The sequence below is a fragment of the Echiichthys vipera genome, assembly GCF_963691815.1.
Source record: "Echiichthys vipera genome assembly, chromosome: 9".
Taxonomy (NCBI): domain Eukaryota; kingdom Metazoa; phylum Chordata; class Actinopteri; order Perciformes; family Trachinidae; genus Echiichthys; species Echiichthys vipera.
The window spans coordinates 26038445-26054059 of NC_139834.1; the positions used below are offsets into that span (position 1 = coordinate 26038445).

General features: G+C 40.3%; 2 protein-coding genes across 9 annotated transcripts in view; both read left to right on the plus strand.

Moving 5' to 3' along the window:
• Positions 1–3247, plus strand: part of agrn (agrin) — a 256975-nt gene extending 253728 nt beyond the window's left edge. For all 8 annotated transcript variants that reach the window (XM_083920018.1, XM_083920020.1, XM_083920024.1 and 5 more), the window contains one exon: positions 2361–3247. In XM_083920018.1, the coding sequence (XP_083776144.1) occupies positions 2361–2521 (161 nt within the window). In that variant the 3' untranslated portion in view covers positions 2522–3247. The remainder of the gene's footprint in view (positions 1–2360) is intronic.
• Positions 3248–11346: 8099 nt separating this feature from the next.
• The window catches only part of ptpn11b (protein tyrosine phosphatase non-receptor type 11b), a gene marked incomplete at its 5' end in the record, with an annotated part of 43978 nt that continues 39709 nt past the window's right edge, over positions 11347–15615 (plus strand). The window contains one exon of the mRNA XM_083920686.1: positions 11347–11424. Coding sequence (XP_083776812.1) covers positions 11411–11424 — 14 coding nt within the window. The remainder of the gene's footprint in view (positions 11425–15615) is intronic.

Below are 15615 nucleotides of genomic sequence, written 5' to 3' on the forward strand. Positions count from 1 at the left end.
AACTCACAGCCTGACGGATTAAAAAAGGAGAAAACAGGCGAGAGAGGGAGAGATGGGGGAATGTGGGGAAATATTGAGTTGGAACATGAAGTGAAGAAAGGAAGAGGAAGCAGGAGAATTCTGACAGTGTAGATAACAGAGAGAGAGAGAGAGCGAGGATGGCAGCCAGGTAAAACATCAAACATCAGGGAGGGTCAGCTTCTCTCCCAGTAAGAACACATCTCATTAAATTCTGAATAAAGATGCTTCATGCTGATTTATTGAGAAAGACACTAATGACTACTTTGAGTGTGCCGGCTCAAAAAAGTAGCTCAAAACGGCATCAAAAGGGAAAAGGAGGCAGCCACACAACCAGCAATTAGGTCACCAAGTCTCCGAGAAAGGACGTTACGAGACTTTGTGTTTAAAAAAAAACCTCTGGATGATTTGAAATAGAACAAAAGGTGCAGTATCGTTAAAGAGGAATGAAGACTACAAGGGGCTGAATCATTTGCTTTGAAGTGCAAATCTACATTTTCACATTAAGAAATTTCCATTTTTAAACTTTCTGCGTGTGACTGATGAAAAAAACACTTTAGTGAGTCAATTTACATCCCGATCACAAGTTCTTAGAAGGGTTATTTGACAAATAATAAAAGTTTTTCAGTGTATCTCTTGTGGTATCTAGCAATGCCGTTTTTGCTCCACCCGCATTTGATTGAAATAGTTGATTAAAAAGGAACATTCAACATCTATTTTCAGGAACCGTGTCCCAGAACATTCTGTTCAACAGGTTTTTTAAAGGGACTTTTTCTTTGATAGAGAGTAGTTTCAAGTTGGGTAATTGGGCCCTTCCAGTTTTGACTTGCAGCCAGTCTTTTCCTGTGAAAAACTATCAGACACACAGGAAATGGTCTATTACATGTTCCTGGTTTGTTTGGAATAAAAAGAGGAAGAAATGGATAGTGAGCAGCCAAAGAAAAGTGCAACACCTCAAACTTTAAAGAAAGAGCTGGGACACGCGACTTGAGGGACAGGTGATATCAGGGCACAGCGCAGCAGTGAGTGCCTAACACTGAAGGTGTTAAAAAGAATCAAGTAATGAGTACATCAGGACTTCATAATTTTACACTCTGTCACCACCTTTCATTCGTAGCACATTTTGAGCACTTTATGCAATGTGTCAAATTAAGAGAACCCTCTTTCTCGTGCATCTTAACTTCCTCTGGCGGGTATGCAGGATTTCTAGCGTTCTCCCTTTGATCACGGCGGTTTGACAAATACAGTGTCGACCTGTCATGTACATGAGCTGGTGTCATCATGCCAAAACTGATATACAAAGCCCGACAAAGACACTGCTTTAGTACCAGAAATACATATTTCTCCCAAAATATTCCCAGCGCAGCCTTTTGATGCCATTTACAAGGTTTAATTTGTTATGAAATCCAAACCTTTATATCCTGGTGTTTGATGTTTAAAGGGGGCTCTCCACGCATTTAACACAGGAAGATGAGTTCACTGCTCAGCCCCTGAGAACACTTATAATGCCTTCACCCTTGGGCTTGGGCTGGGGCGCCGATATTGACGATTTGTACCAGAAAGCTGGTGTTACAAATGGGTGTTAAAAGACGTTTCAGGGTTTACAAATACTTCGTCATGGCTATTGGTGTTTGATGCAGACATACAAGGCACCCTTTAGCATGCAGTAGTTCATTTACAAACACACTTATTTTAACCCCACTCGCCCATTTGCACATGTTGGTTACTGCATATTGACGTGATCACTCCTTTCTTTGAATTTATTGACTTTACTGTCAATGCATAACCAGTCTACAGCTCAAAATCTATAACTCTAAAAACTCCAATTACATGAATCCAGACGGAATATCCCCTTTACTGCTCTTTATTAAAGAGACATTTTGCTGATTTAAATCCAGCCATGTTGAGGCAGCGTGGGCAGTGAGATGAACGATGTGTGGGGCTCCCTCAGGGGCCTTGAGGGTACCAACAGGTCTGCACAACCTTTTGGCTGCTAAGGATAATGCAGAAACATACTCAGTGTCCACCGAGACATCCTTCCTCGGTCTCGAATGCATTAAAATCACCCTCAGGTCAAAGTGTCCTGGTGAAAGGTACAGGCAGCAGCATTTCAATTGTTCCTGCTGGGAAATACTACAACAGTTTAAACAGAAAATATCAACAATGAAAAAGTACACTGTTGGCTGTGATATAGGAAATGTAGGAACTAGTGTTTTGGTTGCTTGACCTATCATAAATAACAGACATAGTTGCTACTTTAGAGGACAGCGGGGTAGTTTGAAGAGCTTTTGTACAGCAGCTGATTCATCATTGTAATAACCTCTGCCTCCGTCTCCCCTCAGGTGGTCTGGAGGAGCTGGCGGTGGCCCGTCGGTTGCCCAAGGCCTACAGCACCGGCTTTGTCGGCTGCATCAAGGACGTGGTGGTGGACGGCGTGGAGCTCCACCTGTTGGAGGACGCCTTAAACAGCCCCAAAATATTACACTGTTCCGCCGCCAAATAACCCAGCAGAGACAAAATGTTGAGAAAAAAATGGGAAAAAAAAGAAACCCTCCCACTCGCTCCCTCCATAGCGCCCATGTCTCCTGCTGTAATTATTTTCTATTTTTGTATACTTTTCATCGCTTTTTATATGGAAAGAAAATGAATATGTTGTTTTAATTTTTGTTTTATATATTTTGTTGTTGTTTTTTTTTTAAACAATCTGCACCTCCATAAACAGAACACACTTTTCTTTTCCTTTACTGCCCTACATCTTTTTTCAAAAAGCAGGCATCTCTACGGAAAAAAGAGATGTTTTATCCTTGCCAGTTTTGTTGTTTTAAAACAAACGCCAACTTAAAAAAAAAAAAAAAAGCCTGCTTCTTTTTCCTCGCTCATTACTTGAACACTGGCGGACCTTGCCGACGATATCTGGTTACTGCCTTGTCTTGGTGCCATATCTATCGTCCACATTCCCCCCGAGCATGGCCTATAATACTGTACATCCATGAGTACGTAGACATACATTCCCCCATGAGAGCCGGACACAGTGTACAGTATGCGGCGGCCGGTGTGTGCAGCTCTTTGATGCGGCAGCCAGCTGGCGTCGGCACTCGAGGAACTAATCAGCCCTGGTAGCCCGCTGTATTTTCCTAATGGGACTTTTCAGATATCAGTCAAGCTGCTACAGTGAGAAAGTACAAAGTCGAAAACACTCTCCATCAAACCCCATTTCACAACGCCCCGACCCCCCCCAACCCCACCCCCACCCTCCCCCCAAAAGAAAAAAACTCTTTACTCAATCTGAATCCCATCAGAGTCTTTAGTTTTGAATTATGACTCACTAACACTGCAACACGACATAACGGGGAGAGCGCTGCGTTACACAATGACTCGCATATATCATTAGTCATAAGTCAAAACATGAATAAATGTTATAGAGTATATAAATAATACCTGAGACTGTGAATATGTAAGATGGGTTCTCTTTGTGGAGAATTGTGCTTCTAATGTACTATTGTGCGTTCTGTTTTTACAATCTTCAGATGAACTAATGATGACCACTATACATGCATGCACTTCTGCAGTGTTGCTTTGAATCTGGTTTTTCTTTGTTCGTTTTATTTACTTTTTTTGTCCCCCCCCCCAAAAAAAAACCTCGCTAATTTGGAAAATGTCACTGTTTAGGAGTTTGTTTGTTAGTTTGTTTGTGTTTTGCAATGACTATAAACGATTCCTTTTTTTTTTTTTTTCATTTATTTCCACTGATGTAACTTCAGAAACTACAGAGCTCGGAATAATGTTTTATATTGGTTCATTCCCTCTGTTGGTCTGTTTTCCCTTTCTTTCCTTGGGAGCAGTTAGATTTGCAGGACCTTGAATGGTGCATAAGGGGATGAGTTGTTACCATGTCTGACCTTAAGGAGGTGCTGAAAGCAAAGACTGAAGAAAAGGACAGACAGTAAGGAGGCGAGGCGAGATCTTATCACGGGGAGAGCTACCACTCTTGGGAATGTCCCCGTCAGACAACAGTCCAAACAAACAAAAAAACTTCAAAAAAACAAAAAAACTCTGGCTGAGACCTAATTTCTTTTCGTATTTGACCTAAGAGCATTCCTGGAGGACTCTTTTTTTTTTCGGCTGTTGAGAGAGAGAGAGAGAGAGAGACTGTGGTGATGTTGTGACCACTTTGAAGCCATGACAGCCGCATTAACAGGAAAAGATGCATAATCCTACAGTACTTGCAAATTAACATAGTAACGCATGGGTTTGTATTCTACTAGTGCGAATTCTGTACCGTTCAGTGAACTGATGCAACGCGGAGTCGTCCTTGCTGAACCACAATAAGCTGATTTAAGGACACTTGTTTTGATATGAGAACTTTGGCAATATTCTAAGACAAAATCATGCCTGTTCGTGGTTGAGTATCAAATGGTCTTGTGCTGTTTTGTTTTTTCTCTTTCTTAAGTTCTTACGTTTTCCTTCTTAAATCATCAAACAACCTGTTTTTTTTTTTGTACAGCCCTGCAATTTTTTTAAGTGTAAATTTAGCAAATGTGTTATCTGTGGAGGTTAATGTTTTTAGTAATATACACTGGAACCACGTCTGACTTGTCTGTTCGCCCACACAATGATATACTTATGTACATGGGGGAGAGAAAGCCCTTAAGCTATAACTGTGTTGTGTGTAATCAAGCTCTTGAGTGTCCACTTCAGACCAGGACACTCTTTTCTCGTGTCCCAATACACGTTTAAATTCCAGCACTCACTCTTATTAACCTTAGACTGGTCTAATTTTACCACAGTGTTCTTTGAATTTGATCCGTTTGGGTGGTAACCCGTAATAAAGGAGAGATTCCTGTGTATTTGGATGGACTCAAGGACATCAAAGACAATTGCAGTCTATGGTTTGCGTGGAAACTATTTGCCTTAAAAACCGGTCACCTCGAGTCTGAGCAGGTGACAAAGACGTCATCCATATAACTGTTTCCTTATTTTAGCCAGTGTATTAGCCTCATCCCCATAATGTAAAGGAGTAATACATTATAATAATAATAATAATAATGAAAATTATATTAGTAATAATGCTCATACACAAAAGAAAATCCCAAGGGGCCTCTACAAAATGTCCCCTCTGGCTTTTTACAAAAAATCTTCTATTTACTGTTTTTTGAATCTATTTTCTGTTCCTTATTTATGTCTACCTGTGGATTACCCTCCATGTCTGGCCTCTATAAACTACTGTCTGACTGCGCAAACCTCCTCAAAGGGCAGTGCACCGAGTAAGAGTGGCATGACCTGAACATTACTAACTTTATGACCTTTGTCTTGTGTTCCTACCACCATGAAATAAAATGTCAACCAAATGGAACCCATCCTTGTCAGCCGTCTTGATTCCTTCGTCATCTGGAGTTGATTTGCATTTCGGCGACTCTTTAAATGATAACTGTGCATTCACACCAAAAGCGATGGGGGCGATGAGAGCGTCAAGCTTCCATCGCGTGAAGCTGTGCCACGACAGCCAATCAGCGTTGAGATTGCGGTAAGCGTCATCAAAGTTCTCCGTGAAAGATCCAGGGACCAACCGTGCTCACCAAAGCCGCCATTGTTGCAGTCCTTGGGGGGGAAATCAAACTGTTCCTGTGGATATAATATAATGGATATAACTATGGACTGTGGATGGCAGCGACGTGCCTTTAGGCATCTAGGCTACCAGAAGAAGAAAGCCGTCAGTGAAGAATGAAGCGTATCCCAGTCTGATCTACCAGAGACCGGGAAGCACCTATACAGCTACAGAGGTTAAATCACTGACGGCCTGATCACACTATACACAATGGCTCATTTAAGAGTCACACACTTCCTCTGAGAGCTCATTTCTGTTCTTTTAAACGCATTCAGACCCCTGGTTAGCACTAGCATAACTTCCATTTAGCAGAACAGGAGAGTAGGCTGAGCCGGGGGTTAGCTTCAGTTGGTCAAAAAAAAAAATTAGAACTTTCATCAAAGACAGGGTTCCCATGAATCCTGGAAAACCCGGAATTTTAGAGACTAGTATTCCTGCAATGGCAACGCCTGGAAATTGGATAATATGACCGCATCACGGAAATAATCTGTGTTGTCTTGGAATTTCTTTTAATGTATTTTAGACCCTCAGTCAGATCACAAACCAAAGTGCATATTTTTGTTACAAACTGGTCTTGTTGGTAGGATGAGCTGAAGAGTAAGAATTCAAAGCGTGTTTACCAGAAACGTGTGGAATGCTACCTTTTCATTTTGGCTCATATATAAATCATTTTATGGAGCAGAAGGGACAAGGATAGTTTCCAGAGAAGCCAAGGGTTGAATGTGTCAATACTAGGCCTACTGATTAATTACAGTTTATGACCATTTGAAAGCAAGTGCTGTATTTTCAAGAAAAACTGCTGGCAATGTCTTAGTAGAAATAGTGGGAACCCTGCAAGGAGGCTGCGGTTCTTGTCCTCTGTGTCCCATGTGTCACTTAGTTATGCAACAAACATACTTGTTTTAACACCACCCACAGTCTTTTCATAGCCGTAACCAAGTGCTTATGTTGTCATAGTTTTGCTTGATTAACATTTACCACATGTTTCCCGTGTTTAAAACAGTGACGGTAGTGGACCATCACGCAGGGATACCCAGTGCGTTGACAATTGACCTACAGGATCCTGGCGGTTCCGCTCCCAGTGGTCTCCATCAGTAAATCAAGAACGTTCACTTGCCATCATATGACCTAATAGACCCGAAACAAGCTGTATGACCACCTGCTATCACGTAACAAAAGCTCCATACTTGGATCACATGACGACAATTGAACCATCTCATGACAACAAACTCTACCATACATGTGCTGAAAAGCGCTCAAAAAAGCTAGCAAGTGAAACCAAAGAGTCATGATTATAGGCCAGAAATTCAATTTTTTTGTTCACTTTTTCCTTTACTCTAGGGCCATCCAATAATATTAGAAATTAGACATTTGTTTCATGCCCAAGTCAGTGAAAGTACACTCATGTACAATTTCTGTAGCTAATGAAAGAGCCCACCCAGGGGTGTTTTCCATATATTTCCATGTTCAGATCAGTTAAAATTGCAATCATTTAAGTATAATTTGGAGGCAAAGCTCAAGTATCTTAGGAATTCACAGTATCCCAGTTCTGTTCATTGCTAGTTTCCAGGCACCTGCGTATATTGAAGCAATCACAAGTTAAGACTTCAATCCGTGGTGTGTCTTAATGAGATGTTTCTGCTCACATTTTGATTGAAACTTCCAAGACAAACAGTGTTTTCCAAATCAGCGGCAATTTAAGTCGGCATGCTCGTACACACATCGATAAACAGCATTTCTGGCTGCAGTGATGTTTACTTCTTATTATTCAAATCACCTACAGCAATCTCTAGTGCCCAACTGCTAATTGAAAGACTGGAATTAAAAAAAAAAGAAGAAAAAAAGCTGCACGGCTTCATACATCATTCAGTACTTTCCTAATCTGTCTTGAGCGATTTCATTAAGCCTGAGATTTAATGGGTTTTATTTATTCCCTGCTAATAACAGAGAAGGACACGGTATCGTGTGTTGTGTTAATTAAAACTATGAAATGGTGTATGATGAAATCATTTTACTCAGTGGAGAAAGATTGTTTTTTAAGTTAATAAGCATAAGTAGTTTGATTAAAGGGTTTTCCAGGAATTCAAATCAAAACAAAATATGACATCCACATATAGGAGCAGATAGTGGAAGAAGAGGATCAGCGGGTGACACCCAGGGGAGCAAGAAGAGGAGGACGCAGGATTCACAGAACCACGTTTTTGATTCATGTGTTGAGCAACTTTGAGAGAAGCAGCAGAAGAGTTCAGAGGCAGCCAGAGCGTTTTAAGATGTGCTGTTTTAACACATGGTGGGGAATGCAGTTTGTTCAAAGGTCAGTGTGGAATTCTGAATTATGCAACAAACTCAGGCCCTCTCTGGATATTTCATCAGACCGTCCACCCTGAGCCAAACAGGCCCCAGAGTCTGTGATATCATCTGTAATGGAAGAAACTCTTCTTAGAAAATCACGGAACGATCGTTTAAGAATGTTTTCTCTAATGTTGGTCAGACAAAAAACAAAACTCACTCTCACCCCACCCCCCCTCCTCCCCATGTGAAGTAAAGTTCCTCTCTCGCAGCTTTTTACGTCCACATTGTAATAAAAGTTCTTTCTCCCTGACAAGGCTCCAGCTGTCCAGCCGCATCACTCTCAGTATAAGTCCTCTTTGTTTCCCTACCCCGGATTTTTTTTTTTTCAATCTTTGGACGGGGAGATTTGCAAGTCTCAGGGCAAAAGGGGTCAAAGGCCACGAGCCTATAGAATCAGCCACCTCAGGGTAGATGGGACATCCTGGTTTACATTCCCCTGGGTGGGAAACACATCTTTGTGCTCTTGAGTCTTTCTGTCTCTCTAGACTCAACAGGACATCAGTCTGGATGGTGATAAAAAAAAAAAAAGTTTCAGTCCAGGAATCTTGTCAGACCTTTCCCTCCCACTGCAGTTCTTTTACAACTTATGTATTCTTTACATCAGTTCATCATTTAGCAAACCCCGTTATTCTTTTTTTCTACTCTTCCAGCCATCCTTCATTTTCCATTAAAATCTGTTTAATGTGAAAATCAATCAGGACACTCTAGAAACGTGCTTGACTGGCGTAATCATTCAGGGGTGAAGTCATTTCTGTCGGAGTTTCGCTGTTGTTGTGATGCTGTGTAGTCTAAAAGCATGCATGTGCAGTGTCATTTAAAGCATACCTCACCCTTATTTCACTTTGCTCCATGGTTTATCATCATCGGCGGTCATACAACTCAATGTGGACCAAATCCCATCACATGCATGACCACGCAACAACTTACATTCTGGTTGCCAGGGTGACACTCACCAAAACTGCACCTTAAAGTACGAGCTTTAAAGTTATTACACCTAGATTGTTTTCCCATTAGAGTCAATGGACCAATTACAGTGTTTAAGGCCTTGACTATTTGTAATCCCACCCCACCTACACACAACAACATACACAGACACTAAAACAGCTTGATTGACCTTTTCCACATACGTGCAGAAGCCAACGTGTTACCTTCTAAATAATGTGCATGTAGGTGCAGCACAAAAACAGTTTTCCATCTTTCTTTAAAACCAGCATGTATCTCAACTAAATGATAATGGCTTTGTTTTTCGAGTCCCTCGGTCTTGTATCAATCACATTAAACACTAAATGTGCACTCAGTGTTATTCCAATATTCTCACCCTCCTCATCAATTTCCACTATGTATCGACCAGAGAGTAATGCCCTCCCATTGTTCAACAGGATCACTTCAACTGCTCACCAGACCCAAACAATAAGCCCTATGTTGAAACCCATGTATCCTGCCTTGGGCACGTTGCATTTTGGCGGAGAAAAAGCAACTACTCTAAATGCCACAGAGAGAAGAAATTCCGTCTCTATCATCTCAGTGTTTGTCTGTAGGCTGCAGCAGCACACTGGGTCAAACAGTGGAAAAGCAAATCCATAGATGTGAAGCCTGTGAGCTCACAGACAATTGCATAAGCCCATCCATCCCCCAGTAGATTAACCTCCACTGATAACCACAGGCTGGTGACGTCAATGCTGCTGTGCCTCTCTTACTCCACTCCCCCACCACTCCAGAGAAGGCTGTCCCAGTACCAGGGGAGGTATATAAACCTGCCTTATCTCTCACAAGACAATAACAGAGCTTTACAAAAACACTGACACGTTTATTACTGTTACATAACAGACGAAAATAAAACAAAAATGGTGCCTTAATACTGAGAACCAGCCTTTATTTGACAGTATCCTATACTATTAGTAGACGTGAGTATGAATTGTAAAGGCACTTTTTAATTTTAGTTTACATTAAAGGGTATATTAAACGTGTACTATCCTCTTGCTTATCAATCATTGGTTACCACCGTTTTCAATTATTATAAAATTAAAAATAAATGTAAATCAACAGGTATTTCATTTTTGCAACTAATCATAGTTTAGCATAAGCACATTCCATTCTCCCACCTGTGCCCCTGTTTTAATTATGACTCAGCGGATTAGAGTTTATTTATGCATATTTCAATGGCCCTTATATTAAAACACCATAAAAAGTCTCTGATATTGACCTGAATGTGCCAGTGAACTTTACCAACGCTCTCCAGATGCATCAAGGCACCCAGGGTTAGTCAGGACTGGACAGGAAGAGAAGCCTGCCCTGCAAAATAAAAGCTGACGGACATGTTTGACAAGAAGAAGTAGGTGAACCTTAATAGCCTTTAAAATGCGATAGTGGGCAACACCATGTTGTACTTTCATAATGAATGGAATGGTTGAAGTTAGTTTAGAGTCAACAGCCTAAATGAAAAGCTTTTTTTTTTTACTAAAAATATATAAATCAGAAAAAAGATTCCAGTGCAGAAGCTGGAATCTTGCAGCGCTTACATAAATAAGTTGATGAAATAATTCAATTCAATTTTATTTATAGTGCCAAATCATAACAGAAGTTATCTCAGGACACTTTACAGACAAGGTGTAGACAACACTCTATGACTTATTTATGATTTACATATAAAAACTTATTTTTGTTTATTTCTCATACACAATAAAAATACATAAAGAAATAGAACATGCCATAATATGAACAGGGATGTTTTAAACGAGTGGTTACTACAAATCTAACATTACATCATTCCTACCTGCTGCCATCAGAGTGTACAACGCTTCACAGCAACGCTCAGGGAATAAACTCACATCATACAAGTGACTTATTATTTAAATCCTTACACTGTCATTAAAAATGCACCTTTCCCTCGTTATCTTCCACCTTAAAATCCACTAAGTATATTGTAATATAGTGTTCTAAATTCGCCTTACTGTACTCTTATTGTAGTTTACATTTTGTATTTGGGATTGTATTGTACCGCTGCTACGATGACCTAATTTCCCCTTGGGGATAAATAAAGTTATCCATCTATCCATCTATCTATCTATCTATCTATCTATATATCTATCCATCTATCTATCTATATATCTATCCATCTATCTATCTATCTATCTATCTATCTATCTATCTATCTATCTATCTATCTATCTATCTATCTATCTATCTATCTATCTATATATATATCTATCCATCTATCTATCTATCTATCTATCTATCTATCTATCTATCTATCTCTCTATCTATTACGAACGCTCCAAACGAGGCCTTTGTTTTGAAGGCAACAACCGGAAGTCGTGTCAGTAGCGCCGCGGAGCCCAAACCAAACGCAGGTTCAACAGCTCTCACTCCTCGCAGCGACTCCGCAGAGGCGAAAGGGGAACGTTTGTGGACACTTGACAGCTTTCAGAGACTGCTATGACATCTCGCAGGTACAGTGGACTTTGTTCTTGAGACTGTTACTAGTCGCACGGTCACGGTTTAACCGCCTGTGGCAGCGCACGAGCGGCCGGACTGAGCGGGCGAGATTGAACTGAAGCTGGCAGCAAGAAAGCAGGGGCGCCTCAACTTTTCCCTGCCAAACTCAGACCCCTTAAACGCGCACTTGACGCCTCATATTTTACATTTCAACTCCGTTACATATTCGCCTTGTTAATTATTAATTAGTAAAGAGGGTTATAGAGTTATGGCTGCCCTTGGTGACCTAAAGTGGCGACGTTGAAAGCTTTGATATAGGCTGCGTTGCTGCTGCAAAGTGAAATAACGGTAGGATCAAACCTGTGCCAGGCGTCAGTGTTCATGTTTTACATCAGTTTGCATTTTGTGCGCATGTGTTTATGAGTTTTGTTGTTTTATTTCTGTCCTGTAGCTAAAGTCAGACCGAAAGGCCAACTTAAAGTTAAATGAACTCCTTCCACTTGTTTCCAACCACCGCACAAGTTTGTGTCCTCACTTTTCCAACATAGTGGTGGGCTGTTTGTGTCTCAGTCCTCCGTCTTTGTTTCTCTGTGTGCACACTGTCTGCAGGAAATTGGCTTATAGCTTCCTGTGAATCAAAGCCCTACACACACACACACACACACACACACACACACACACACACACACACACACACACACACACACACACACACACACATATACACATACACATACACACACACACACACACACAGAGTAAAACACATTTTAAAGGACTTTACTGAAACCTAGGACTGGGCCACATAGAAAAAATCAAATATCACAATATGTTGACGAAATACCCATATTTCAATGTTTTCACAATATTGTAGAGTTGACAGAATATTGACACAATGGTATTTTTTAATAGAAAATCAACAGTGATGTGGATATAATAACTAAAGGGCAAATAAGTCTAATACAACAGTTATATAACAATCTTGTAAAGTCCAAAATTACATAATTTACTGCCTTTAAAAACCAGGTGAAGACAACACTGACGATATTATGGTATCCAAAATCTAAGAGAATATGTAGTATCGTATCACGATGTAAATATAAAATCAATATATTGGCCAGCCCTAGTTAAACATCCGAAAAAACTCAAGTTTATACAGAAATATTATAACATGTAAGTGCATGTCATTAGTTACTGGAGCGCGAAAACACTTACTATTAAAACACAATTTATAAACTATTTAATGCTACCATATTAAATGACTAACCAGTACTAATACCAACTGTAATCACTTTTAATAATAATCTATATGTTTAAATCAAGGACAGTGATCTGCCAGCGTTGGTAATCATTGTGTGTATATTCTCTTCCTACATATTATTAACCACATGCACATCTGTGGACCAGTAATGATTTGTATGATGTCCCTGAAACATTGACCAGCTTAGCTCGTGTGGAATTAAGAGCTGTGCTGAACACCGTGAACAGCAGTGGATACATGTACTGTATGTAGTAGTGATTGTAGATTTGACATTATTGGTTCATATAATGTTGATTTTCAGATACTTTCCAGTTTTTCAGATACTTTCCAGATACCGGCTGTATGTGTTTAGTAAATAATTATATTATCAAAATGTGTGTTTTGTTAGGGTCATTTGGTTGGGTGTGTAAAATGTTGCGTTTAAATGTAACAACTGTTCTGTACTGTTTGACCGGGTACAGATTTGTTTGCAAGGTGACCTCTGAAATGTTGACTCCAGCAGCAATCGGCTTGTCTCTTCTTGGCCACTGTGGCTGTTGCGAACTCACAAAAAATGCAGTGTTAGCAGTCAGGGAGTTTATAGTTGATACAAATACTCTATAAGGGCGGAAAAGATAGCAGATGTGTCGTGCCACAGGTGTTTGACATGTGACCCTCGTGTTCTGTATGCCTTTAACATAATCCAACCTCACGAAACACAAAGGCATTTATTTCTCCTCTGACGGGACAAAGAGTGCTGAATTCTGACTAATGTTATTTGGCAGATTTGTGGGTTTTTCTCACTATAGAATCCAGCCGGATCTGGCGTCGACCCCAGTGAATCAAACAGTGCAGCTGCCAGGCTCGCTGGTGCGTTAGAGGAACATTGAAATTACAACCTCTTTTCTTTAGAACATACAGTACAACACTTCCATAAAGCACTGCATGTTGAGCTGCTTCCTGGTACACCTCACAAGGATGTACTATACTAATCACCGTTTTGTTTATAGTGGAACTGTGTGTGTCTCAACTTTGCATAAGCTATCAAGTCAAATCCAGATCCTTGTGTCATTGCTGCAGTGGCTCCCATCAGAGTATTGCAAAGATGATGGTGAGTCCTTTCAGTTTGATGGTCCCCATTTTTACTTGAACCTAAGTACACGGATGAAGAGTTCAACCAAAACGAGTGTGTATGTGCACATGCATAACTTTAGTACGTAGGACATCCCTGCACATCACTCACTATAACTGTCACTTCTAAAAACTGTATGTGGTGGTTTGTATTTTATTGGACTTCAGTAGCGGGGAGAAAAATGTTATCACAACTAACAGCGAATAGTAGAAAACAAACCCTGAAATAAATTTCCAGGATGCACAATATGGATTTTTTTAACCAATAATTACCTGCTTCTCATGGTTGATACCTAGAAAATAACTTATAATATCACATTTTTGTATTTTAAAAATAAATTAATAACCGGGCTTTTTACGTAGTATGTAGATGCTGTGCTTGTTAAGTTATGAAAGTACTTTGGCTTTGTATTACTGGATGACATACAAGGCTGTAATTTAATTACATAATAATATAAATGTTCCATTATCAAATGATAACTCATCTACACTGACGTATATCGTGCATCCCTAAAACTAAGAACTATGGCCTTGTCTGCATATTTAATAATAATAATAATTGGACGGATGGATGTAATTTTTTTCAACCACAATGACAAAACCTGAAGGCTGTTAACCATTTTGACCATACACTAAAGGCATTCTACCGTAATCGTAGACTTCTATTTGTATTTTTTACGGTGAAACATGAGAGCAGAGGATATTAATGATCCTGTGAATTTTAGCAGCGGCGGTGCCCTTACATACCATCGCAAGATGTCACAGCAGCTGAGTGTCCCGAGTTTCATTAAAAGGCCCAGTAATTGGGGTGCTGTTGATAAAGGAGGTGAAAAAAGAGGGATTGATGTGGTGGAGCATGAAGGACAAGCAGGTAATAGCCTACTGATGAACGTACATATTTGACCGCAATGTTTTCAGTGACCTCTGCTGTCACTACAGCAAATAAATCCTTCATCTGTTTGGTGTGGCGTTGATGAAAAGTGGCCGCAGGGTCGGTGTCTCTGTTCATCTTTTCTCTCCATGCCCTTTAAGCCTGTTCTCTATATCTTAATTATTTAAAAAAAGAAATGAATGAATGAAAATAAGTACATCTTATTATCATTAAAATATTCAAATGACAAAAAACAAGAAAGTCTAATGCAACCACTGTTATGACTAGAGTTCTTTTCCAATTAAATGTGTTAAACAGACATTGGTGACGTTTTTCTCAGACATTTACAATAAACAGTGGTGAACTGAGCGAGGGCCGGGCGTTTAGTTGCCCCAGGGGCCGACGCCACCAGCAGATAGATCAGAGACAGAGGAAAACACTGAGACAAAGGTAAAAGCTGTTTTCATCTCAGCTGGTTTCCATGGTTTGTCGCCGGCTGAGGCATGTATGACTGTCGCTCTGTGGCTTGTTCTGTACTTCCTGAGCTGAAATACCACAGGGGAACAATACTACAATGCGTGCCATCTCGATCAGACAGACGTGCTCTCCTGTTGATGATAGTATCAATCAGACTCCCCATTTCAGGGAGGATTTTAGTCTATCATTATACTGGGAAAGGGTTGGCGTTTCCACACATTTTGTCATTACTGTATTTGCAGTGAAGAGTTGTGGGGGTTTAGTCATAAAGGAACCATTTGTACTGTCCCCTTGTGATTATACCGTCAGCGGTACAATGGTTAAGCATTGTGATGAGCCCGACGCTGCGGTGATGCAGAATCGTCGTTGCTGTTCCATGTTCACGTTGCCAGTTGATTCCGTGTAGTATTACAGTTTCCACTATTGGAAACCACCTCTGCCCCCCCCTTTGTTTAAAGAGGAGACCTCGTCTGTCACTGAAGCTCA